Below are 27,549 nucleotides of genomic sequence, written 5' to 3'. Positions count from 1 at the left end.
CGGCGGGGTGCCAAGACCATGCAACACCGAGCGGAGGCCAGGCCAGAGTCGGGGTCCCTGACACCCGCCCCCGCTACGACCCCTACCCCGGTCTGGGCTGCGGCTGACGGTAACGGTAAGAAATGGGGTGGCCTTCGGCGCCGGCCAGGGCCCAGACGAAACGCGGGAAGGGCTTCAGGGCCAGGCCCATTCTTCTGAGCAGGTTTCACGCCAGAGGTGGCCCGGAGGTCGGGTGTCCCTGGTAACCCAAGCCGTGGCCGCAACTTCTGGGCGCCTCCAAACGCTGGCAGGCTGGAGGGGAGCCCCAACATCCCAGGGCAGTTGAGCTGTCCTGGAGCACGGTAGGTTGTCCTGTGAAGTAAAGTGTGTCGTCAACTCGGAGAAGTTTGTCTGGATAAACTTCTTGGGGCCCTTCTTGGGAAGTCCCCACAGAGCAGGGCCCAGGCGGCGAGAGGGTCTGGAAACTGCACTTTGCACCTCTGTGCCACCTGTTTTTTTGTTTTTTGGGGGGTTTCTTTCTTTTTTTCTTTTTTCTTTTTTAAGAGCCTCACCCGCTGCATATGAGGTTCCTAAGCTAGGGCTCTAAACAGAGCTGCACCTGCCGGCCTCTGCCACAGCAACGCCAGATCCCAGCAGCGTCTGCGACCTTCGCCACGGCTCATGGCAACGCTGGATTCTTAACCCACTGAGCAAGGCCAGGGATTGAACCCCCAATCTCATGGTTCCTAGTCGGACTCGCTTCCCCTGCACTACAAAGGGAACTCTGTTTTTTTTTTTTTTTTTTTTTTTTTTTTTTTCCTAATGGCAGCACCTGCGGCATATGGAAGTTCCCAGGCCAGGGGAGTCAAATCAGAGATGCAACTGAGGCCCATGCCACAGCCACAGAAACACGGGATGGAGCCACATCTGTGACCTATCTGGAGCTTGCGCCAATGCCAGATCCTTAACTCGCTGAGCGAGGCCAGGGATCTGACGTCCTCATGAGGACAATGTTGGGTCTTAACTCACAGAGCCACAATGGGAGCTCCCCACCTGGGTTTTAAGTATTTCTGCACTCATGAATGATCTTGTAGCAAGTTAAGCGTAGCTTGGACACCCCTTCTCTCTCCATCTTTTTCGTTTTGCACAATTGTGTGCTTGTAGCTACGAAACTGCTTCAGAAGCCTCACGTATTCCTCACAGCACTTAGAGATGGGTATTGTTATGCTCTGCTTTTAGAGTAAGAGGAAATTTAAGATTGAAAAAAATTTAAGTAACTTGTTCAGCATCACACAGCCGTTCCGGATGGGCACCCAAGTCTGACTCACCCTCAATCTTTGGATTTCCCAGTACTTGACTGTTCCAGGACAGGAGGGTATTGAGAACCACCTCCAAGATGAGCCCTTGTCTAGAAATTTTGAAATGTGCTGCTAGGTGAAAATTATTTGGAATTCAGTCTTAGGTGTGGATGAAAAATGAAATGTAGGTTAGATTCTTGACATCTTCTTGTGTAATTGGTCATTCCTAGTTTTTGCTTTACTATTTGAGGACTGGTTTTCCTAATATGGATGCAGTATAGGAAATAAATTATTGGTGCCATAGAATCCTGACGTACAATACTTAGGTGAATTTTAAAGAAAAGAGATAGTAACAGGAAAATATAGCTAAAGCTTTAAAATACTTTAAATCAATGGCCAGGTAATTATGAATATTCTTTTTTTTTTTTTTTTGTCTTTTTGCCTTTTCTAGGGCCGCTTCCATGGCATATGGAGATTCCCAGGCTAGGGGTTTAATTGGAGCTGTAGCCACCGGCCTACGCCAGAGCCACAGCAACGCGGGATCTGAGCTGTGTCTGCAATACACAGCTCATGGCAACGCCAGATCCTTAACCCACTGAGCAAGGCAGGGATCGAACCTGCAACCTCATGGTTCTTAGTCGGATTCGTTAACCACTGTGCCATGACGGGAACTCCTAAATATGAATATTCTTGTAAATTTCTTTAGCTACATTTAGCTTGGGCTCTGAGATTCCTTCATGCTTTCCTAAAAGCATGAATTTTCCTGGATGTGGTTTGGCCAGCTGAGATCAGGCAATGAACCTCAGAGAAGTTCTCAGGGCAATCCTACCTCTTCTCTTTGATGACATTTAAGAACATTTAAAAATCAAAATAGAGAAACTGTGAATTCAGGCAACCAAAATGGATCCTGTTGGCCATTATGCATGTGGTTTCAGATGCATTCCTTCATCCCTGAGGACTTGAATTTCTCTGAAGTGTGTCAAACTCAAGGACACTACCCCCTGTTGTCAAAACAATATCTGCTTGTAGCTGGGCTAGCTGCAACCTTATAGTTTCAAATTTCCTCCCACCTTTGCAACTTTGTAATCATTTCAAACTCCCAACCAAATCCTTGTTTACCAACACTGTTATTTATTGCCCATTCCAATCCTAATTCTTGACAGGTAATTTATGTATCCTTGTGGTTTTGTTTTTCTGCTTTTATAAGCCTCCACCATTTTGTAGTCTGGTGGAGCACAATTCAAGTGCTTCTGGAATATGTGGCTCCCAGTCTCCAGTCCTAACAAACCCCAAATAAACACCTCTGTATTTCAATCAGTTCTTCATTTCTGAACTTTTTGTTAACATTTTTAGTACCAAGGAAGGTAGTAGCCAGAGAGAGGAAAGAAATCCAGTGGAAGCCCAGCTCCAACAAGTAAATCTATTTGAGATCTACTTTGCTTTCTGTTGAGACACTAAAGTAGATTTTTTTTTTTTTTTTGTCTTTTTAGGGCCTCTCCAGTGGCATATGGTGGTTCCCAGGCTAGGGGTCCAATTGGAGCTATAGCCACTGGCCTACACCACAGCAACACTGGATCCTTAAGCCACTGAGCAAGGCCAGGAATTGAACACGCAACAACTTCATGGTTACTAGTCCGGTTTGTTAACCACTGAGCTACGACTGGAACTCCTTTTTCTTTCTTTGTATTGCATTCCATGTTAACTATGGTCACCTAAGTCCTAAGTCTGGAGGATTTTTATCCTCCCTCTGCTCCAGGCTCAACAATTTGAGGAGTCTTTGTGCACCTGAGAGTTTTAAAGGTGCTGAGAATAGGAATCTGTCTAGCATTGTTTAATTCAGCGTTTCTCAAACTTATTTGAGAGTAAATACCATTCTATTTAGAGTGTCTTTGATTGTTTTATAATTAGTATTACAGACAACATAGTTTGGGAAATACTGTGCTGAAATATTATTTAAATACATGAAAATTTCCTAAAATAAATGAAAGATTTCTTAAAAAATTTTTAAATTGAAATATACTTGAATTACAATGTTGTCAGTTTCAGGTGTACAGCAAAGTGATTCAGTTATACATATAGATATGTATATTCTTTTTCAGATTCCTTTCCATGATATGTTATTACAAGATATTGAATATAGTTACCTGTGCTGTTTAGTAGGTCTTTGTTGTTTATCTGTTTATATAGAGTAAGTGAAAGATTTCTTATGGACATCCATCCATAAGACGAATTATGCTGCTATTAAAAATTTTCAGAGAATGTCTAATGACATGGCAAAACTGTGCACAATGTTAACTGGGAAAAAAGGATACAGAAGAAGAAAAAGGATTAAGGATCTGGCATTGTCACTGCAGTGGCTTAGGTCACTGTTGTGCCTCAGGTTTGTTCCCTGGCCAGAGAACTTCCATATGCCACAGATGTGGCTGAAAAAAAAATTTTTTTTTAATTAAAAACTATAAGAACAGTTTATTTCTTTCACTTTTAATACAAGGCTCCTCATTTTAAACCTTATTTTTCACGTTTGTTTAGAAAACTCTTTAGTTCATATAGTGAGGAAATCCACTCAGCAAAGGACATCTTTGAGATATGGAGACCTAGAGAAGCTGGATCCTGAAGACTTTGAGTTGAGTAGTGAGATCTCTGGGCATAGACTCTTTTTTTTTTTTTTTTTTTCCCACTGTACAGCAAGGGGATCAAGTTATCCTTACATGTATACATTACAATTACATTTTTCCCCCACCCTTTGTTCTGTTGCAACATGAGTATCTAGACAAAGTTCTCAATGCTATTCAGCAGGATCTCCTTGTAAATCTATTCTAAGTTGTGTCTGAGAAGCCCAAGCTCCCGATCCCTCCCACTCCCTCCCCCTCCCATCAGGCAGCCACAAGTCTCTTCTCCAAGTCCATGATTTTCTTTTCTAAGGAGATGTTCATTTGTGCTGGATATCAGATTCCAGTTATAAGCGATATCATATGGTATTTGTCTTTGTCTTTCTGGCTCATTTCACTCAGTATGAGATTCTCTAGGTCCATCCATGTTGCTGCAAATGGCATTATGTCATTCTTTTTTATGGCTGAGTAGTATTCCATTGTGTATATATACCACCTCTTCCGAATCCAATCATCTGTCGATGGACATTTGGGTTGTTTCCATGTCCTGGCTCTTGTAAATAGTGCTGCAATGGACATGTGGGTGCATGTGTCTCTTTTAAGTAGAGTTTTGTCCGGATAGATGCCCAAGAGTGGGATTGCGGGGTCATATGGAAGTTCTATGGATAGATTTCTAAGGTATCTCCAAACTGTTCTCCATAGTGGCTGTACCAGTTTACATTCCCACCAGCAGTGCAGAAGGGTTCCCTTTTCTCCACAGCCCCTCCAGCACTTGTTATTTGTGGATTTATTAATGATGGCCATTCTGACTGGTGTGAGGTGGTATCTCATGGTAGTTTTGATTTGCATTTCTCTTACAATCAGCAATGCTAAGCATTTCTTCATGTGTTTGTTGGCCATCTGTATATCTTCTTTGGAGAAATGTCTATTCAGGTCTTTTGCCCATTTTTCCATTGGTTGATTGGCTTTTCTGCTGTTGGGTTGTATAAGTTGCTTATATATTCTAGAGATTAAGCCCTTGTCCACTGCATCATTTGAAACTATTTTCTCCCATTCTGTAAGTTGTCTTTTTGTTTTCTTTTGGGTTTCCTTTGCTGTGCAAAAGCTTTCCAGTTTGATGAGGTCCCATGGGTTTATTTTTGCTCTAATTCCTATTGCTTTGGGAGACTGACCTGAGAAAATATTCATGATGTTGGTGTCAGAGAGTGTTTTGCCGATGTTCTCTTCTAGGAGTTTGATGGTGTCCTGTCGTAGATTTAAGTCTTTCAGCCATTTGGAGTTTATTTTTGTGCATGGTGTGAGGGTGTGTTCTAGTTTCATTGCTTTGCATGCAGCCGTCCAGGTTTCCCAGCAATGCTTGCTGAATAGACTTTCTTTTTCCCATTTGATGTTCTTGCCTCCCTTGTCAAAGATTAATTGACCATAGGTGTGAGGGTTTATTTCCGGGTTCTCTATTCTGTTCCATTGGTCTGTCTGTCTGTTTTGATACCAGCACCACACTGTTTTGATGACTGTGGCTTTGTAGTATTTCTTGAAGTCTGGGAGAGTGATGCCTCCTGCTTGGTTTTTGTTTCTCAGGATTGCTTTGGCGATTCTGGGTCTTTTGTGGTTCCATAGAAATGTTTGGATTGTTTGTTCTAGTTCTGTGAAAAATGTCCTGGGTAATTTGATAGGGATTGCATTGAATCTGCAGATTGCTTTGGGTAGTATGGCCATTTTTACAATATTGATTTTTCCAATCCAGGAACATGGACTATCTTTCCATTTCTTTACATCTTCTTTGATTTCTTTGATTAAAGTTTTATAGTTCTCGGCATATAGGTCCTTTACCTCCTTGGTCAGGTGTATTCCGAGGTATTTGATTTTGTGAGGTGCAATTTTAAAAGGTATGGTATTTTTGTATTCCTTTTCTAATATTTCATTGCTGGTATACAGAAATGCAACTGACTTCTGAATGTTAATCTTATATCCTGCTACTTTGCTGAATTTATGAATCAGTTCAAGGAGTTTTGGGGTTGAGTCCTTAGGGTTTTCTATGTATAGTATCATGTCATCTGCATACAGTGACAGTTTGATCTCTTCTCTTCCTATATGGATGCCTTTTCTTTCTTTGGTTTGTCTAATTGCTGTGGCTAGGACTTCCAAAACTATGTTGAAGAGCAGTGGTGAGAGTGGGCATCCCTGTCTTGTTCCAGATTTGAGTGAGAAGGCTTTCAGTTTTTCCCCATTGAGGATTATATTTGCTGTGGGTTTATCACAAATGGCTTTGATTATGTTCAGGAATGTTCCCTCTATACCCACTTTGGCGAGGGTCTTGATCATGAATGGATGTTGGACTTTGTCAAATGCTTTTTCTGCGTCTATTGAGATGATGATACGATTTTTGACTTTTTTTTGTTAATGTGGTGTATGATGTTGACTGATTTGCGTATGTTGAACCATCCTTGTGAACCTGGGATGAGCCCTACCTGGTCATGGTGTATAATTTTTTTTGATATGTTGTTGGATTCGGTTGGCTAAGATTTTGTTGAGAATTTTTGCATCTATATTCATCAAAGATATTGGCCGATAGTTCTTTTTTGGTGTTATCTCTGTCTGGTTTTGGAATTAGGGTGATGGTGGCATCATAGAATGTCTTTGGGAGTATTCCTTCTTCTTCAACCTTTTGAAAGAGTTTAAGGAGGATGGGCACCAATTCCTCTTTATATGTTTGATAGAATTCGCCTGTGAAGCCATCTGGTCCTGGACTTTTCTTTATAGGGAGTGTTTTTATGACCTCTTCAATTTCATTTCTAGTGATGGGTCTGTTCAGTTGGTCTGTTTCTTCTTTATTCAGTTTTGGCAGGCTGTAAGATTCTAGAAAATTGTCCATTTCTTCCAGATTGTCAAACGTGTTGCCATATAGTTGTTCATAGTATTCTCTTATGGTTTTTTGTATTTCTGCAGTCTCCGTTGTGATTTCTCCTTTTTCATTTATAATTTTGTTTATTTGGGTTCTTTCTCTCCTCTTTTTAGTGAGTCTGGCCAGGGGTTTGTCAATTTTGTTTACCTTTTCAAAGAACCAGCTCTTGGTTTTATTAATTTTCTCTATTGTTTTTTGAGTCTCTATTTTATTGATTTCTTCTTTGGTCTTTATAATTTCCTTCCTTCTGCTAACTTTAGGTCTTTTTTGTTCTTCTTTTTCTAATTCCTTTAGGTGGAAGGTTAAGTTGTCAATTTGGGATCTTTCTTCTTTTTTGAGAAAGGCCTGTATTGCTATAAATTTCCCTCTGAGCACTGCTTTCGCAGCATCCCATCGATTTTGAGAGCTTGTGTCTTCATTATCATTTGTTTCAAGGTAGTTTTTAATTTCCTTCTTGATTTCCTCATTGACCCATTGGTTTTTTAGTAGCATGTTGTTGAGTCTCCATGCAGTAGGTTTTTTCTCTTTCCTTTTCCCATGGTTGATTTCTAATTTCATGGCATTGTGGTCAGAGAAGATACTTGAGATAATTTCTATGCTCCTAAATTTATTGAGGTTAGCTTTGTGTCCCAGTATGTGGTCGATTCTTGAGAATGTTCCATGAGCATTTGAGAAGAATGTGTATTCTGCCTTTTTTGGATGTAGTGTCCTGAAGATATCAATGAAGTCTAACTTTTCTATGGTTTCCTTTAGGATCTCTGTTGCTTTATTGGTTTTCTGTCTAGAGGATCTGTCCATTGATGTGAGGGGGGTATTAAGGTCTCCTACTATGATTGTATTCTCATCAATCTCTCCCTTTATGTCTGTTAATATTTGTTGTATGTATCTGGGTGCTCCTGTATTTGGGGCATATATGTTGACGATAGTAACATCCTCTCCTTGGATGGATCTCTTAATCATTAAGTAGTGTCCTTCTTTGTCTTTCTTTATGTCTTTTGTTTTAAAGTCTATTTTGTCTGATATGAGCATTGCGACTCCTGCTTTTCTGTCATGTCTATTGGCGTGAAATATTTTTCCCCACCCTTTCACTTTCAATCTATATGTATCTTTTGCCCTAAGGTGAGTTTCTTGTAGGCAGCATATTGAAGGTTTTTGCCTTTTTATCCACTCAGCCACTCTGTGTCTTTTGATTGGGGCATTCAGTCCATTGACATTTAAGGTGATAATTGATAGATGATTATTTATTGCCATTTTGAACCTCGTGTTACATTCCAGTTGATTCTATGGTTCTCCATTCTTCCTTTTTTTTTTTTTTTTGGTTGGATGGTCTCCTGTTATTATCTGCTTGAGTGTTTTGTTTTTTTCATTTTTTGCAAATGCAATATTTGGTTTTGGCTTGTGGTTGCCGTGTTTTTTAAGTATGCTAACCCCTTCCTATAATTGTGTGTTTTAGCCTGATGGTCCTGTAAGTTCAAACCCTTCATTACTATATTAAAATTAAGAAGAGAAACATACAAACAAACAAACAAAAAGGGTTATTTATTTCCTAACATGCCTTGCCCACATTTTATGGTTTTGATGACTCTTTTTTATTTTTTTCTTTTTAATTTTATTTTGTTTGAAGCATGTTCATGATTAAATTTGTATGCTGGCTTATTTGAGTGACTGCTGTCTGATTGCGGTTTCCTCAGTCCTAGTTCTTCCTCTTCTTCTTTTTTTTTTTTTTCCTTTTCTTTTCTTTTTTCTTCCCTTTCCTTCCTTTCTTTTTGGTTTAGAGAAACCCTTTCAGTATTTCTTTTAACCTGGGTTTTGTGTTGCTGTATTCTTTTAGTTTTTGTTTTGTGGAAAAAATTTTTATTTCCCCTTCTATTTTAAATGATATTCTTGCTGGATAGAGTATTCTAGGTTGCATATTTTTTCCTTTTAGCACTTTAAATATCTCTTTGGGCATAGACTCTTAAAGAGACACACATACATAAAAGGTAGGACAGAAAACAAAGACAGTAGTGTGTGCTTCTAAGAAAAGAGTCAGCATACCTTCCACCCCAGAAGGTCTGGGCCACAAAAATAATGTTTTTAAGGTAATATTGAAAACAGTAACACCACTAAGGAAAGCTGCAGGTATAACAGAGGAAGAAGATCTCAACTCCTGTTTTGTTTCTGTTTTCCTTATTAAGGACAGGACAGGGAAAAATCACCTTTAGAAAGAGGAAATGGAAACTCAGGGTAGGTGAAATGCATCTATGAGCCAGGCTTCAACTTGGTGTTAGGAAGAACAGTCAGAGAATAGATTCAGAGATGCCATCATCTTGCATGGTGTAGAGGTTATCCAAGAAGCCTGTTCCACTTGAGTTTTCAGAACCCCTTTGAGTTCAGAATCTCTGATAAAATTATCTTTATTTGAAGTCATTGTAAGCAACCTTGGGTCACCCTAGTCCTAGTCCATGTGGCAGAGTGGAAAGAGGCTTTGGAGTCAATTTGATTCTGTATTCTGCCTTTACTGGTTGTATAGTTTTAGACAAAATAATTTCTCTGGACATTCTTTTCCTTAGCTGCCAGGCCTGTTACATAACAGAGTTTAGTTCTTTGTGTCACTTCCAACTTAGTGTCTGCCCACCCTCAGGGGTGCTTCTATGGCCCTAGTTCTCCAAACAGCATTTTTCTTCTCTCCCATTCCTTTTATTTTGCTTCTCTTTCTCTAATTGTTTTTTTCTTTTTACAGCTGCACCTCTGGCATATGAAAGTTCTTGGGCAAGGGGTCAAATCGGAGCTGCAGGCCTAAGCCACAGCCACAGCAATGCCAGATCCAAGGTGCGTGTGTGACCTGCACTGCAGCTTGTTGCAGTGCCAGATCCTTAACCCACTGAGCAAGGCCAGGGAGCGAACCTGTATCCTCATGGAGACTAGTCAGATTCTTAACCCACTGAGCCACAATGGGAACTCTGTCTTTATCTATTCTTAATATTGTCTCCTTTGCTTCCCGCAGGTCTGTCCACAACTCTGTACACACACACATTTTTATCTTTGAAAGAAGTCTAATTTTGGGGTGGGGTAGGGAGCTCCTGGTATAATTTATGTGTGGTGAAGGGTAGTGCATTTATTTTCATTTCTTTGTTTTTATATTTATTTTTCAAAAGTTGCAGAACCTCCTGGCAGTCTCCAAGAATATTATTGTGAGCTATGTATGGAAAAGTCCCAGGAAATTAAACCTTTTATATTACACATACTCCAAGAAGTAGATGAAGAAATTGGAAAGGGGTAAGGAAGACAAATACTTGATTAAATCAGCAATATTCAGCTGTGTGAAAATCTTGACATACTGAGTGATTTGAAAGCCATTTGCAAATGCTTGATAAAATGGACATTACTTTTTGATTCAGAGTCGATGACTGACTAGTTAGGTCTTAGAGGTAGTGGAGTTTACTGGCAGTCTCCAAGTCACCAGGGAGTTGTCCTTAACTCCTGTGAACTTGGTTTATTTATGCAAATCATCAGAGTCTTCAGTATCATTATCAAGTGGGAATACTTGTGTTTTCTTGTGGTTGAGAAATTATATATTACAGTGCTTTGCAAAAGCTCTAGTTTTAAAGTATTTGGTATAAATCTGTATTGTGGTATGTACTTGGTTCCAGTAAAATGCTATCCATGATGGTACTACCTAACATGAAGGAAAAATACCTTTATTTCTTTACTTTTTTAAATATTTTAACAGATTGGAAGGAATCACAGTAAACATTGCTGGTAATAGTCGCTTAATGATGGTAGAAAGAATAACAGGTGAAGATTTTTGGATTCTTTGCAGAATTTTAAAGAATAATCCATATATTAATGGTATGTATCCTTAAAAATCATTCGTTCCTGCTTTCATCTTCCTGATTTTTAAGTATTCATGAGAAAGAACATCAGCTTCTATTCCTCTGTGTTCTTTAGGTTTGGATGTTAGATATAACCGGATAAGTGATGTTGGTGCATACTATGCTGCAAAACTGCTTCAGGTATTTTTTTTTTTTAACCACAAAATGTTCTTAGTTTTGTTTTGTTCTTCTTTTTTTTTTTTTCTCTCAGGACCCAGTTAAGCACCAGACCTTTCTTTGGAATGTGCAGAGCTTCAGCACCCCTGGCCTGCTTAAGTTAACCGCCCCCCCCTTTTTTTGCAGACTTCACTTTGGAGACACCCAAGCTGAAATGCTGCTTTATGGTTGTATTTCATTTGAGAAAGACAATGTGGTCCACCAGTCAGAATAGGTGTCCTTAAAGAAAAGGCTCTGTTTCAACCTTGGAAAATTGGCACATATGTGTGTATGTCTGTATTTTTAGTTAAAATGTTTAAAGCAGCATGTATCATTTTTTATTCCTCCTTTAAATTGGCTATTTAATGTCCTATTTGTTTGTCCCATTCTCATCTGTTGCAAGTACTTCTAAAGAGCTTAAAATGATCTTAAAATTCTCATATCCATGAAATGATGCAAAATGTAAGGATGGAGTGAAGGTTAAAAAAAATGAAGTAACCAAGTTATTTTTAGCAACCACAAATAAAAATGCTTGCAAGAATCATTGCCATGAAAATGTTCTTGGTTTTGTTTATGGTGAAGTTACCAAGTCTAATGACACACACAAAAAACAATAGTTTTGCAAAATGTCAAGGGTCCTGACTGTGATGTATTTATAACAATCGAAGTACACTAAAAACCCATTTGTGTACTTGGTCTCAGTAAAGCTGGTACCTAGAGCCTCCTCAGTCATATTTTACAAACTTGTACATATAAATACATAAAGGACATCCATACTTTGAATCATTGATCACAAATGAATATAGTCTTAGGAGTTCCCATTGTGGCTCATCGGAAACAAACCCAACTTGTACCCATGAGGATGCAAGTTCGATCCCTGGCTCTTCTCTGTGGGTTAAGGATCCAGCGCTGCTGTGAGCTGTGGCATAGACTTGAAGATGTAGCTTGGATCTGGCATTGCTATAGCTGTGGCGTAGGCTGGCAGCTGCAGCTCCAGATCCACTCCCTAGCCTGGCGCCTGCGGCCCTAAAATAAAAATGCAGTCTTTTTCTTTTCTTTTTTCTCTTCTTTGGCCATGCCTAGGCATATAGAAATTCCCAGGTCAGGAATCAAATCCTAGCTGCAGCTGCAACCGACACTGGATCCTTAACCCACTCCACCATAGCGAACTCCAGTCTTTTTCTTTATGTTGCAATTATATTTATGTTTAAATAAGAATATTGATTTTTTTCTCTTAATAATATTTTCTTTTTTCTGGACCTCAATATTTCATAATTATGAAGATTTTCTTTGGAGGTAAACACTTGTACTTTAAAAGGAGCTCTTAAGGAGCTACCGTCATGGTACAGTGGAAACAAATCTACTATTCATGAGGATGCAGGTTCGATCCTAGTCCGGATCAGTGGGTTGGGGATCTGCCATTGCTGTGAGCTATGGGGTGGGTCGCAGATGCAGCTTGGATCTTGCGTTGCTGTGGCTGTGGTGTAGGCTGGCAGCTGTAGTGCCTATCTGACCTCTGGCCTGGGAACTTCCATATGCTGTGGGTGCAGCCCTAAAAAGCAAATTAAATAAGAGGAGCTCTTATATATTGTTGATAGATTTCTAATAAAACACCTATAATAGCTTCTTTTCTCTCTTTATTATAGAAACAACATAATCTCATTTACTTAAACCTTATGTTTAATGACATTGGGCCCGAAGGTGGAGAAGTTATTGCTAAAGCACTACATGTAAGCATTTATAAACCTCAAACTAACATTTGGGAATTTTAACTTCTGATAGTTTGGAACCAATAAAAACAATGTTAATCTCAACTTATTTTAATATTGTATGAATTTATTTTTTATTGCACTTGAGGTTATTAAAATTTGGACATTATATGAGCACTTTTTTTTTTGTCTTTGTGCCATTTCTTGGGCTGCTCCCACGGCATATGGAGATTCCCAGGCTAGGGGTCCAATTGGAGCTGTAGCCGCCAGCCTACACCACAGCCACAGCAACGTGGGATCCGAGCTGAGTCTGCAGCCTACAATGCAGCTCACCGCAATGCTGGAACCCACTGAGCAAGGCCAGGGATCAAACCTGCAACCTCATGGTTCCTAATCAGATTTGTTAACCCCTGAGACACAACGGGAACTCCTATATGAACACTTTTGAACTCATTTTTTAAAATGAACAGCTTTACTAAGCTATAATTCACATACATAAAATTTACCCTTTGTAAATATTCAGTTCAGTGGGTTTTCAGTATACAGTGGACACTTGGACAGCACAGGTTTGAATTGTATGGGTCCACTCATGTGGATTTCTTTCACTAAATGCATGCTGCAGTACCACACAATCCACTGTTTGTTGAACCTGAGGATGCAGAACCCTGGATACTGAGGGCTGATTATAAAGTTAAACTCATTTTTAACTGCACAGGGAAGTCAGTGCTCCTAACCCCTGCATCGTTCAAGGGTCAGCTATATTCACGGTTATGCAACCATCACCACTATCACTGTTTTTAAAACAATTCTCCCCACAAAAAAAGCCCTATACCCATTAGCAACCCTTCTCTATGCTTCCTTTCCTCACTCTCTAGCACCTGGCAGTCATGTCTACTTTACACCTATAGATTGCCTATTCTGGCCATTTCATAGAAATGGAATCATGGCCTTTAATGACTGGCTTAATGCTTTCAAGTTTTATATCCATGTTGTAACATACTTCATTCCTTTTTATTGCCAAGTAATGTTCCGTTGCTTGAAACTATCACTTTTGTTTATCCATTAGTTGAGACATTTGGATTTCTACTTTTTGTCTATAATAAATAGTATTACTATGAATATTTGTACAATTTTTGTGTGCACATACATTTTCAGTTCTGGGGGAGGTGTATTATATACTTAGGAATGGAATTGCTGGGTCATTTGGAGACTTGGTTTAACATTTTGAATGACTGCTAACCTGTTCTCTCAAGTGGCTATCCCTTTTTATAATTCCACCAATGTGTGGGTGTTCTAATTTCTCCATATCTCACTAGCACTTATTATCTTTTTGATTTGAGCTATTCTAGTGGGTATTAAGAGGTTTTTGTGGTTTTGATTTGCATTTCTCTAATAGTGATGTTACGAGTCCCTTATCAGATATGATTTGCAAATATTTTCTCATATTTTCACTTGTTTAGTGGTGTCTTTGGAAGCACATTTTAAAATTTTGATGAAGTTTATCTTTTGTTTAGTTGTTTGTATATTTGGTGTTCTCTCTAAGAAGGCTTTACCTAGCCAAGTCATGAAGATTTATACTTACATTTTCTTCTAATAGTTTCTGTTTTAGCTCTTTCATTTAGTTCTTTGATCCATATGATTCATTCTTTTTCATGTGGATATCCAGTTGTCCTAACACCTTTTAAGACTGTTATTTCTCCATTGAATTTCCTTGGCATCCTTGTTGAAAGTCAGTTGATTATAAATGTGAAGGTTTATCTCTGTACTCCATTCTATTATTTTAATCTATATGTCTATCCTAAGACCAGTCCCACACTACTGTAGTTTTGTAGTAGGTTTTGAAGTCAAGCTGGGATTTGAGAGGAATTGCTTTAAGTCTTTAGATCAACTTGGTGAATGTTGCCATCTTAATATTAAGCCTTCCAAACTAGGAACATGGGATGTGTTTCTATTTATTTAAGTATTCTTTAATTTCTTTCATCCATGCTTTGCTGCTTTGTAGTTTTCAGTGTGCAAGTCTTGCCTTTTTATTAAACTTATTTCTAATGTTTTATTCTTTTTGATGCTGTTTTAAGTGGAATTTTCTTAATTTCATTTTTACTTGTTCATTGTTACTCTATAGAAATACAATTGACTTGAATATATTGATTTTGTGTCCTGAAGTCTTGCTGAACTCATTTATTACTTCTAAAAGTTTTTTTTTTCCTCCTTTGGTGGATTCTTTAGGATTTTTCCACATACAAGTTTGTGTCATATGCAAATAAGAATTTTACTTCTTTTCCAAACTGGATGCCTTTTGTGCTTTTTTTTTTTTTTTTTGCCTAATTGCCCTGTCTAGACCCTCCAGTACAGTGTTACACAGAAGTGCTAAGAGTGGACATCCTTGCCTTCTTCCTGTCCTTAGGGGGGTTTGAATCAGTTTTATTTATTTGCACTTATACATCCAAATACTTATTCATCAGGAGAATGAAATGTCTATAGTTTTCTTTGTGAAATATTTATCAAAAGAATGAAATAAGAGAATTAAGCACTGCAAATGTCTGAAAAATTGTATCACTGTGAAAATAATACAGGAGGAATGTGGAATATGGGTATATGGTCTCCTTTGGCAGTGATGAAAATGTTTTGGAATTAGCTAAAGGTGATGGCTGCACAACAGTGTGAGTGTTGTATAAAGCCAGTGAATTGTACATTTAAAAATGGTTAATTTGGTTTATGTGAATTTCACCTCAATTTTAAAAAGCAATATAACTTTCTTAGAAGATAAATTTATATATGTTCTAATGAAAGTTATTAAAATTTGCTTCATTTACTAGTCATTATTTTGGTATCTATTTCCTGGACATTCTTTTTAGTAAATTATTAAACTAGATTTCTATCTATAATAGGAAATTGAATGTTACCTTTAAGGAATATATCCTGTTCTATCTCCATGAAAAATTGATGAATGTGTAAATAGTCTCCTAACTCAGGTAATCTAAAGAGAATTAAAATTGGGTTAAAATTTTAACCAAGTTTTTCTTCTTTTCCTTTTCAGAAGAATACAACTCTGAAACACCTAAGAATGACTGGAAACAAGATCGAAAATAAAGGTGGAATGTTTTTTGCTACAATGCTACAAATTAATTCATCCTTAGAGAAATTAGATCTGGGTGACTGTGATCTGGTGAGTAAATTGTTTATGAGATATTCAGCCCGATACAGGATCATTCTTCCTGGAAACAAGCACAGAGGATTGTTAGATACTAGGTAAATGACAGTCTTACGAATGATTAAGCTTGTCTAATATCAGAGAAAAATATTTTTTAAAAACAAAAATCAGCTTATAACATTGCTGCTGTCGTGTGGGTTTGATTCCTGGCCCGGGAACTTCTGCATGCTGCATGCTCAGCCAAAAAAAAAAAACAAAAAAAACTTCCTAAGTTCCATCTATTACCCTTCTTAATATGTACAGGAGTTTCTAAAGATGACTGTATTCATTTTAATTAAACAAATACTACTTCATTTGTATAATATACATATTTTACTTATGGAAACATTTTGTCATGAGTAGTTACATTATAGCTTTAAAACCTAAGATGATGCTAAAAGCTGCTCTGAACCTTCATCTGGCCTGATGAGAAGTGTGTGGTTTTGTATGTCTTCAAATTCCAGGCTTCATTTTCTCAAAAATGCCTTCAAACCTTCATACCTACTGTTGGGAACCTATAATTTAATAGGTTAATACAAAATTACTGGGATAGGAAAACAATAAGATAGGCCAAGGATGCTCTTGGGGGTAATAGGCTCTAAAACTTAAGAAGAGGATAGAAGCAGCCAGTATGATTTTGGGAAAGCATTAATTCAATATACAGTTGACAATATGGGTTTGAAGCATTGGGGTCCTTATACGTAGATTTTTTTCAATAATAAATACTACTTCAATTGCTACATAATTCAAGGTTGTTTGAATCCATGATATATGAAGGCACACAGTTGACCCTTGGGCCTTTAAGGGCCACCAGTCACAACCCTAGATTCTAAGGATACAAAAGTGCATTACATACAGTCTCTGCCCTTATAAAGGTTCTATTTTAAATGGGAAAGTATCAGTAGCCAATTAGAGAAAAGTGCTACAAAGATGACAAAGTACTCTGATAATGGGGAGAAGGTAATATGCATGGTAGGATGGTTGCCCTAAGACCTAAGGAGGTAATACTTAGGAGTCACGAGGAATGAGAAACTGCTGCCTTGGAGAGGGTGCCTGGCAGAACATTCCAGGGAGGGTGTCCAGAACACACAGACTCTAAGATAGTGCTTCTCCAAGTGTGGTATGGGTAGTATTACTGACAGATTGAGGTAATTTTTTAAAACACTCATGTATATTTATTTTAACAAATGCTTTCTATTTATTTCAAGGAATTAATGGTTTTCCATTTATCATAGTGAAGAGTTTTAAAATATAGGTGAAAAAGTGAGTTGATTTAATGGAAACATACTAGATAAATAGTAAAACTGATACTCAGATATGGCCAAAAAAATCATGAAGGGGGATACATGAATGTTGAAATGCTGAGTCTGGTAGATTTCAAGAACTGAAATGCCAGAATAGCTAGACAAAGGGCGTTAAATGCAAATCGTGGAAAGGCTTTAAGTTGACGGGTGCGACATGATGATTGGTGCTTGTAAAAGATCACTCTGGTTTTTCTGTGGGGAATTAGATGGTAGCAAGAGAAAGCCCAATGACCACTTAGGAAGTTTCTGCAATTCAGGTGGGTGATGAGGAATGGGGCTGGGGTAGAACCTGCAAAGATGGACTAATTTGAGACATCTTTTAGATGCAGAATCTGTAAGACTTGGTGATCAGCTGACAGGAGGGTAAGAGGACTGACAGAGTGGGAGGAAGCCCCAGCTCTCTGGCATAACAACTAGTTGTGTGTCCATCAAAGAAATGGGGGAGGATTAGACTCTTTCAACAAGGTAGAGAGGGCAGCCTACGGGAGCTGTGAAAAATGTGATTAGTAACCCTTTCCTGCCACACACATACTAAAAGTACTATATGAAAGTAAAATAAAGCTTGCTTAAGGATATATATTAGAAGTAGTATAGAGCCCTAGCTGGAATCCACTTGTGTGTCCACATCATATAGAACCTTGAGGGTTTAGGAGCAAACCTAGAGGTAAACTCAGAGGAAATGAATACTGGAACTTTAAGAAACTCTGCATGCATGTTACAGATTTTAGGGCAGTGGGTGGGGGACTATAACAAAGTAACAATTCATTTCTAAATTTGATCAACCTACAATTCAAAGAGCAGAAAATTAAATTATGTTTTTAAAAAACACAACTATGAGGAGTTCCCATTGTGGCTCGGTGGTTAACAAACCTGACTAGGAACCAGGAGGACAAAGGTTTGATCCCCGACCTCCCTCAGTGGGCTAAGGATCCAGCGTTGCCATGAGCTGTGGTGTAGGTTGTGGTTGCGGCTCGGATCTGGCTTTGCTGTGGCTGTAGTGTAGGCGGGCAGCTACAGCTCTGATTCAACCCCTAGCCTGGAAATCTCCATATACCGTGGATGCAGCCCTAAAAAGCAAAAATAAATAATTTTAAAAAAACACAATTTTGATTTATCAGGATCCAGATTACTGATATTAAAGAATTAGAGATTAATTTATATACTTTGTCAGTTTTCTTAATAAATTTATCTGTTTTTAGGGAATGCAAAGTGTGATAGCATTTGCTACAGTCCTAACTCAAAACCAAACAATTAAGGGATTAAACATAAACCGACCTATACTGTATGGTGAACAGGTATGTATTCAAAATGGCCGTTAATAATGCTGTACGTGAATAAAACAAAGGTACCATCTACTGAGGGTTATGTCAAGCTTCATGAATGCATTATATTTTTAGAATTGCTGGAGTTCCCGTTGTGGCGCAGTGGTTAACGAATCCGACTAGGAATCATGAGGTTGTGGGTTCGACCCCTGGCCTTGCTTAGTGGGTTAAGGATCCAGTGTTGCTGTGAGCTGTGGTGTAGGTTGAAGATGTGGCTCCAATCCCGCGTTGTGTGGCTCTGGCATAGACCAGTGGCTACAGCTCCGATTAGACCCCTAGCCTGGGAACCTCCATATGCCTCGGGAAACAGCCCTAGAAAAAAGGCAAAAAGACAAAAAAAAAAAAGAATTGTAAACTACTGTTTATGAATAAAAAATTGAAAGGAAAAATTTAAATTCTAGATAAGTTTTATAAATATGGTTTTAGATGATGCTTATTTAAACAGTAAGTATGTTGTCTTTTTTTCTTATAAATACATTCTTAGTGAGAAACCTGTAAAGGGCAGAGTGCTCAAGAAGAATCATAAATGATTAAAGTTTTAAAGGCTAGAGGAGAGTTCCCTTGTGGCTCAGCAGGTTAAGGATTGGGAGTTGTCACTGCTGTGGCTCTGGTTACAGCTGTGGCACGGTTCAGTCCCTGACCTGGGAACTTTCATATTCTGTAGGTGTGGCAAAAAGAAAAGGCAATATTGATGTGATGAACCATTACATCTCTGAAATCATGAATAATAAGGGCAAATTGTATATGAATAGCAGTCTGGGAGGTCTGGACTTGATCCTACAGGTAAGCTGCATGCTAGAGACAGGATGATGATAAAAACATGGTTCCTACTTTCAGAGGTTCTCCTTGCTCCTTAACATTCTTTTAGGTGGCTTTCTTATCAGCAAAACACTAGGAATAAGAACTCACTTGGGGAGTTCCCACTGTGGCTCAGCGGGTGAGGAACCCAACTAGTATCCATGAGGATGCGGGTTCGATCCCTGGCTTTACTCAGTGGGTTAAGGATCCGGTGTTGCTGTGAGCTCTGGTATAGGTCACAGACGTGGCTCAGATCCTGTGTTGCTGTAGCTATTGTGTAGGCTGGCAGCTGCAGCTCTGATTCGACCCCTAGCCTGGGAAGTTCCATATGCCACAGGTGCCGCCCTAAAGAAAAGAATTCATTTTACTATTGGTCTAAACAAACCATTCCCCATTAGTATGAGTAACTGAAAATTAACCATATTTTGAAATTATTTTTCATATTCATAAGTATATTTTGCATTCTTTGCCTACATAGATCTCTCCCTTTGAATTATTTCTGTACTTCTCTGTACCAAAATTTTTGGAATTTTAGATCATGTTAATTGCTTCATGTATATAAATTTAATCTGCTCAAAAAGACCCAGAATCCTCAAACAGAAGAACCTATTTTAAAGACCAGCAAAATACCTGGCTCAAAGTAAACATTCAGTAAATTGTTTTTTTGATTCTTCACTCAATAAATATTTGAATGCAAACCTAAATGAGACGCAATGCTGGTGCCAGAAATAATAAGTCAAAGCACACAGCCCTTGTTTTCAAGGAGCTTATTTTCAGTCTACTTGGAGGGAGATTGACAAGTCTGGAGAGTGATATGCTCAGGTTGCCTTGGTGGCAGGAGGAAAGACCTCAAAATCAATGCAGGGGGATGGGTGGCAGGGCAGCTTCTCAAGTTGAGGGCATGTGAGGAGATTTAAAGCCTAAACCAGAATTCTCTGGATTAAAGCTCTGAGGAAGTAAGTATGTTAAATTATATGAAATTACATTAGAAGCACACTTCCTCTTTTAAGTATGGTGAGTGGTGTCATTATTCCCAAATCCATCTGAGGATAGTTATTAAAAGCCCAGAGATCTGCTCTCAGCCTGGTGCTTCTGGGCAGTCAACTAAACTCTAGCCTGCATTCTATTCCTCTCCAAGGCAGCCACCACCCTCTCTATCCTTGACATTACTATTCTCTTAAGTGGTTGTGGAGTAGAAGCCTCTTGTGCTTCCTTATCCTTTGTTGTTCCTAAATAGAAGCCAGTAAACCTATCTTCAGTTAAGGGTTTATTATCTGGGGAATTTGGAAAAGCGGGTTGCTAGGTGCCGCCCTAGGCAACCTAGGCCACAAACTCAGTGAATGGAGCTAAAAAAAAAAAAAAAAAAAAAAAACAAAAACCCAAAAAACAAAACAACAACAACAAAACAAACCAAAAAACATCACAAAACCCAAAATCCCTTTACTGTTTCTGATACTACTTTCTTTCCCTTAATAAGGGTGGTCCCTCTTTCGCACTTCCTGACCTAAAAATGCAATCAAGGCATATAACACAGATCTGTACTGAGTATGTCTTCTATTCCAGGCACCATGCAGAACAACAGTTTGCACTTAAGATCTCAGACTACAGCTTCACTCTGCATATATATTTTCAGTGTCAAAGCAATAACTTAAATCACAGTATTATAGGATAATGAACAATAAAAAATGCTTTGTAGTTTTCTATATAACAATTTTGTGTGAGGTATTTTCATTAATTCTGTGAAAGAATAAAATTTCACCTATTTTATATAGAAAAGGGAACTGAGACTCAGCTAGATGAAATAATTTGCCCAAAGTGATATAGCTAGTACAAGGTAAAGCTAGCATTTGGACAGTTTTATTACAAAGCTCATGTACTATCTGCTCTTGCTATGTGATTTATTTTTTTCTCAAAGTACTTTTACATAATTAGAGCATATATAGCCATCCATGAGCAACATTTCCAGTGACTATTATAAAACTTATTTTAAAAAATAGCAATCACGAAGCAGGACTCCTTAACATAAAATACTTTGGTACATTCATTTTAAGACATGCTTTGATTTTGTTAAAAATTTATAGTGGTTGGTATTCAAATCCTCTGAGAGTACATAGTTTTTGCCTGGAAGCAGCTAGATTTTGAAATTTAAAGAAAAAAGCTTTCCAGTGACCAGAAAACAAGAGTAAGATCTATTTAGAAATTTGGGATGATTACAAAGGGAGGATTGGATATATTATACAGTTAATGAGTGCATTTTAAATATAGAATCATGATTGGGAAATGTCTGTATTTTGTCTAAAAACTACAGAAAGTGGAGATGAAGAGCAAAGTTTGGGAACATATGTAAATGCGGGAAAGCCTCTTGAGAGGGCAGCAGTAAGGGAGCTTATGTGCTCAAGACATCATGGGACCAACTGTTTTGATTTTTTTTTTCCTTCTAGAATAATTGTTGCTTTTTAAATGATGATTATGATTTTTTTAACCAGCCTCATTTATATCACTCAGTCACTGCATTTTTTACAAGTGCTTGCTGCCTGTTTCTAAGAAGGTAAAGATAGCATTTGTGGCAAAATGATTTTTAAAAAGCCATGCCAAACGAATGCAAATTGTAGACTAATAGTCTGATGGTAATCTTTTAAAACTAATTTAAATAACTTAGCATGTTTGTAATAAACATGTCTTGCTTCAAAATTTTATTTTATTTAGGTGCGGCATAAGAAAGTTCCCAGACTAGGGGTCAAATTGAAGCTGCAGCTGCCGGCCTACACCACAGCCACATCTATGGGATCCAACACGGGATCTAAGCTGCATCTGTAATTTACACTACAGCTTGCAGCCATGCTGAACCCTTAACCCACTGAGCAAGGCCAAGGATTGAACCTGAATCCTCATGGATATAGTTGGGTTTGTTATTGCTGAGCCATAACAGGAACTCCCAAAATTATATTTTAGAAAAAAATTTTATCTATTTTTAGGAAGAGTCCACAGTTCATCTAGCCCACATGTTGAAAGAAAATCAGTGCCTTGTTGAACTACACCTGTCTAAGCATGATATAAAAAATTCTGGTATGAAGCACTTATGTGATGCACTGTATCTGAACAGATGCCTACGCTACCTTGATATAAGCTGGTAAGTGATAATTTATGTATTAATACAGGAATTAAATCACTGGAATAATCAATGTAAACACTCATACTATATAGGATTCATTGTTCAGACACTAATTCTAAAGATTAGAAAATGCAACCATTGTTGTCAGTTTTTTATCCTGAGCCTTGGTATTTAGTTTATACCAAATACCATCTCATAATAATTTGAATGAGCAATTTAAATATGTAAACCAGAATAGAAACAACATTTTAATGGCAATATTTTCATTAAATTTTTTGCAAACTGAATGATTAAAATAAATCTTAACTAAAATAGTAAGTACTGTTTATCATAAGTTTTTAAGCATGCTATCTATGAATAAAAAATCAATACTTCATATTTTCAAATATAACTACATATTTTTCCTTCCCCAGCAATAAAATAACTCAGGATGGAATGGCGTGTTTGGCCGATATACTGAAAAGCAATACTACCCTGGAAGTAATAGATCTTTCTTTTAACAGAATAGAAAACGCAGGAGCAAACTATCTCAGTGACACTCTTGCTGCACACAACAGGACTCTTAAAGCGTTAGTATGTTTTTACAATCAAAATAACAGAGAAACTTAAATTTTTTAGGATACTAATCTCAAACCTCTTAACTCTTTAAGATTAATGATCAAATATGAAAACTCAGTTTCTAAATTAACACACTAAGTTATACGAAACATCTAATTTTTTGTTTTTCAGAAGTAATGTCTTAAAAATTAGATTGATTCTAGTTATGATTGCTTAAGATTAATAGGAAATTTTTTTTTGTCTTTTTGCCTTTTCTAGGGCTGCTCCCACGGCATATGGAGGTTCCCAGGCTAGGGGTCCAATCGGAACTGTAGCCGCCGGCCTACGCCAGAGCCACAGCAACTCAGGATCCAGCCGCGTCTGCAACCTACACCACAGCTCACAGCAACGCTGGGTCCTTAACCCACTGAGCAAGATCAGGGAACGAACCCGCAGCCTCATGGTTTCTAGTCGGATTCGTTAACCACTGCGCCACTACGGGAACTCCAAATGAGAAAATTCTTACTGCCTATATTATTTATCCCGAATTCTAACAGAAAAATCATCATTTGATATGAACAAAACTTTAAAATAAGAAAACATCATATTTAATGCTAAGACTTAACACAATAAGATGTGTATAATAAATGCTGTTGCCAGCTATATGCATTCTCTTTGTGGAACTATTAAAGTTTCTAGGGTTATTATTTTTGGTTTTCCATAGGTTGTCAGTGGTAAGCAACAACATAGAGGGAGAAGGACTTGTTGCACTTTCACAGTCAGTGAAAAGAAACCCCACATTCTCTAATATCTACATTTGGGGAAACAAATTTGATGAAGCTACATGTGTGGTAAGTTTCTTCACTGAGGCCTGTGACATCAGACATTATTTACAGGTGCCTTAGATGTGATTACAAAGTATAGAGAGACACTGCAGTTTTAATAAATTTTAACAGAAGTCCTAAAAATTAGCTACTGGGAAGCTTTGTGGTTGAAATCCCATAAGATAGCAAACATTACATATTAGTATAAAGATCAGTGAATTACAGAGTGTCAATTCCTCCAAAGTTTTTTTTGTTGTTGTTTGTTTTTTTGTCTTTTTGCCTTTTCTAGGGCCGCTCCTGTGGCACATGGAGGTTCCCAGGCTAGGAGTCCAATTGTAGCTGCAGCCCACGGCCTACACCAGAGCCACAGCAAAGCAGGATCCGAGCTGCGTCTGCAACCACAGCTGATGGCAACGCCGATCCCCAACCCACTGAGCAAGGCCAGGGATCAAACCCAAAACCTCATGGTTCCTAGTCGGATTTGTTAACCACTGAGCCATGACGGGAACTCCTCCTCCAAAGTTTTTTAAACCACAAATGTTGACTTTAAATTTGAGGTGGCATAGTCTCCAATTTGCTACCCAATAATTAAACCAAGACACAGAATTTGGAGAGATAGTACAAGCTGTCAAAATATTTGGTATGTTGCATATGTAAATAGAGAACCCATGATATTACCTTCAAAAACCCAAAAAGCATAGTAACAAATAGTTTTCATTTGGAAAGAATGGAGAGAAAAATAAGATGTTAAAATTCTCAAAAATTGCCAAAAGACTAACCAGAATTCCACCACTAAAAAGACTAATACAATGTAAATTTAAAGTAAAAACAAAAACTTCTTGATATTCTCCATGGCACAGTGGGTTAAGGATACAGCCTTGTCACTGTAGCAGCCTGGGTCGCTGCTGTGGCTTGGGTTTGATCCCTTGCCTAGGAACTTCCACAGGCTGCAGGTATGGCCAAAAAAAAAAAAAACCCTTGATTTCAGAAAAATATCATATCCATATTCTATACACTAGAAGCTAACTTGAGCTTGAAAATAATAATGACAAGCTAAAGCACAAAGCAGCCAGTCTAACTTGTGCCTTTCTCTAAATTACAATCTTATTATAAATAAGTTTAACAAGTTTGTATGATACCTTTATGTAGGTATCAATGATTCACAAGAGATATGCAAAGAAAATTATACAATAAAGAAATAATTAGGTGTCCAGCAGGCCAGCATCTAACACTATGGGAATGGCCTCCTTCAGCCTAAATCTTCAGGGAGTCCATGAACTCTATGCCAAATTGCTTATTTTTCTGTGATTATTTTTTCTGAAAAATGTATCACTGGCTATCATAAAATCTTCAAGGGCATATACAACAGCCTGCCATCCTCATTTGGGTCATCTTGGGACTTGAAAGTTTTACCATAAGACCTTTGGTCCACAAAATTGGTAATACACAGAATTTTATCTCTGGGAGTCATAAAATAAGAAAACTCCCATGCCTGGGAGTTCCTGTTGTGACTCAGTGGGTTTAAGAAATCCAACTAGTATCCATGAAGATGCAGGTGTGATTCCTGGCCTGGCTCAGTAGGTTAAGGATCTGGCATTGCTGTGGCTGTGGCATAGGTCAGCAGCTGCAGCTTGGATTCAACCCCTAGCCTGGGAACTTCCATATGCTGCAGGTGTGGCCCTAAAAGAAGAAAGAAAGAAAACATGCATAATAATGTTAAACTTAGAAATAAGTTTTGCAAGATTATAATTACATCGTGTGGAGTTACATGAATATAAAAAACTACAATACCCAGAAAATATTAAAATTTGGTAGTGTTATTCAGAATATTTATTTCAAACTATAAATTATCACAGCTAATTTGAATATTGAAATTTGTTTAAGCACTGTAAAATAAACTTTTTTTTTTAGGGCCAAATCTGCAGTACGCGGAAGTTCCTAGGCTAGGGGTTGAATCAGAGCTACAGTTTCCGGCCTATGCTACAGCCACAGCAATGCCAGATCCGAGCCACATCTGCAACCTACACCACAGCTCATGGCAACACCAGATCCCCGTGTTGCCAGGGAGCAAACCTGCATCCTCATGGATACTAATAAAATTTGCTTCAGCTGCGCCATAATGGGAACTCCAAAATAAACTATTTTCTTAACGATAGTTTTTCTTAAAAATCCTAGGCATACTCAGATTTAATTCACATGGGCCATCTAAAACCTGACAATACAGATGTGGAGCCATTTGTAGTGGATGGACATGTGTACCTTGCAGAAGTCTCCAATGGCCTTAAAAGGCATTACTACTGGATACCTGGTTATGGAGAAGCTTGCAGCCAATCATCTAATGCAGGTTTTAGTCTTGTACCCATAGGTCAACATCTATGAAAAACAAGCTTTAAAATAATTTTTACACATTTGTCTTATTACTTTCACAGAAATTAATATTTTATTGTCTATTAAAATTTTTCTTTCATAAATTAGAACAAGTTACTTTCATTAGTTAGGTAAAAGATATTAAAGTTTGAGTAACTGTCCATTGTGAACTGAATAATTTAAAACAAAAATTATAAACTTGGGACTAAAATTTGAATGCCTGGAGAAGGAAACTGAGGAACTGTATTTCTTTTTATAAAGAAAATATTACCAAATAGAAAGGTCATAATAGGTATCCTAACTGAAAGTTGTCACGAAGTTATAAAAAGATTTCAGGTGCCAAAATCCCAGGGAACTTCAAATAGTTTAGAAGTTGAAAAACTAAATTATATCAGGTATTTTAAGATGGTTGTTGATACAATTTCACAAATACAGGCAAATACATATTAAACATACACATATACAAATACATATAAGTGTGTATTTTCCACACAAGTCAGTGCTGCCAGTTAACTTTTTTTTTTTTTCTTTTTTGGCTGCCCTGAGGCATATGGAGCTCCTGGGCCAGGGATCAGATCTGAGCCACAGTTGTGACCTATGCTGCAGAATGTCCTTTAACCCACTGTGCTGGACAGGGGATCAAACCTGTGTCCTGGCGCTGTGGAGACGCCGCTGATCCCATTGCACCACAGTGGGAACTATCCAATGAACCTTTAAAGGTAATTCTTTCTTTGGGAGGATGCCGGTAATATTTAATGATTTGATGGGAAATAACTCCTGTTATCTGTGGCCAATCTTATTTTCAAATCAAGATTTATATGAAGAGGCAAACAGACATTATAATCCTTCAATTACAGACCTGTGTTCACAAATCTATTAATTTATACATATGACAAGTGCTTAATTTGAACTATTTATTATTACTAAAGCTAGGGCAAAATGTGAGGAAAAATATGTGGACAATTTAAAGAGGTTACTTTAGGTTCTGCAGTCTAAAAGAAAAAAACATCTATCTCTAATGTTGAGAGTTAGGAGGTGGAATAAAGGTAGCTGTCAGCTTTATAGTTGTCAAAGTATTAGCCTTCATTTAAAGTATTGTGAGGAGTTTCCATTGTGCCTCAGCGGTAACAAACCCAACTAGTAACCATGAGGACTTGGGTTAGATCCCTGGCCTCACTCAGTGAATGGGTTAAGAATCAGGCACTGCTGCGAGCTGTGGTGTAGGTTCCAGATGAGGCTCGGATCCCACGTAGCTGTGGCTGTGGTGTAGGCCAACAGCTGTAGCTCTGATTTGACCCCTAGCCAGGGAACTTCCCTATGCCATACGTGCGTCCCTAAAGAGCAAAAAAAAAAAAAAAATGTTGTGAATTCCTCAAATCATAGCTGTATTTATTCTAAAAATTTAACATTACAAAGAAATTCACGTCTTATCCATTCCTTTAGTATATTAAACAATTAAGATAAATATTCCCTAATCACTATTTAATGATGTTTAGTTTAACAGGTCTTTCCTTATACTCAGCACCTAATACCATCTTTCCATACTCCCTGCGGAAATGCAGTAGGGTTGAGGTGGGCACAGATAACT

General features: G+C 38.0%; 1 protein-coding gene across 4 annotated transcripts; it reads left to right on the top strand.

Annotated features, from left to right (window-relative positions):
* LRRC34 (leucine rich repeat containing 34) lies at window positions 1-26,040 on the top strand. Of its 4 annotated transcripts, XM_047786148.1 has the most exons (11): window positions 1-115; window positions 9,926-10,046; window positions 10,501-10,619; window positions 10,719-10,783; window positions 12,445-12,528; window positions 15,545-15,673; window positions 18,201-18,296; window positions 22,097-22,251; window positions 22,647-22,802; window positions 23,495-23,621; window positions 25,770-26,040. In XM_047786148.1, the coding sequence occupies exons 1-11, from the start codon at window positions 19-21 to the stop codon at window positions 25,971-25,973; spliced, it is 1,353 nt and encodes a 450-aa protein (XP_047642104.1). In that variant the 5' UTR covers window positions 1-18; the 3' UTR covers window positions 25,974-26,040. The 4 variants fall into 4 exon arrangements, with proteins under 4 accessions (XP_047642104.1, XP_047642109.1, XP_047642119.1 ...); XM_047786153.1 differs by lacking the exon at window positions 12,445-12,528; XM_047786163.1 differs by lacking the exon at window positions 22,647-22,802.
* Window positions 26,041-27,549: the final 1,509 nt, after the last annotated feature.

This window comes from Phacochoerus africanus, chromosome 1, assembly GCF_016906955.1.
Source record: "Phacochoerus africanus isolate WHEZ1 chromosome 1, ROS_Pafr_v1, whole genome shotgun sequence".
Taxonomy (NCBI): Eukaryota; Metazoa; Chordata; class Mammalia; order Artiodactyla; family Suidae; genus Phacochoerus; species Phacochoerus africanus.
The sequence above is the reverse complement of the archived record's forward strand: the minus strand, read 5'-3'. Positions and strand labels throughout refer to the sequence as shown.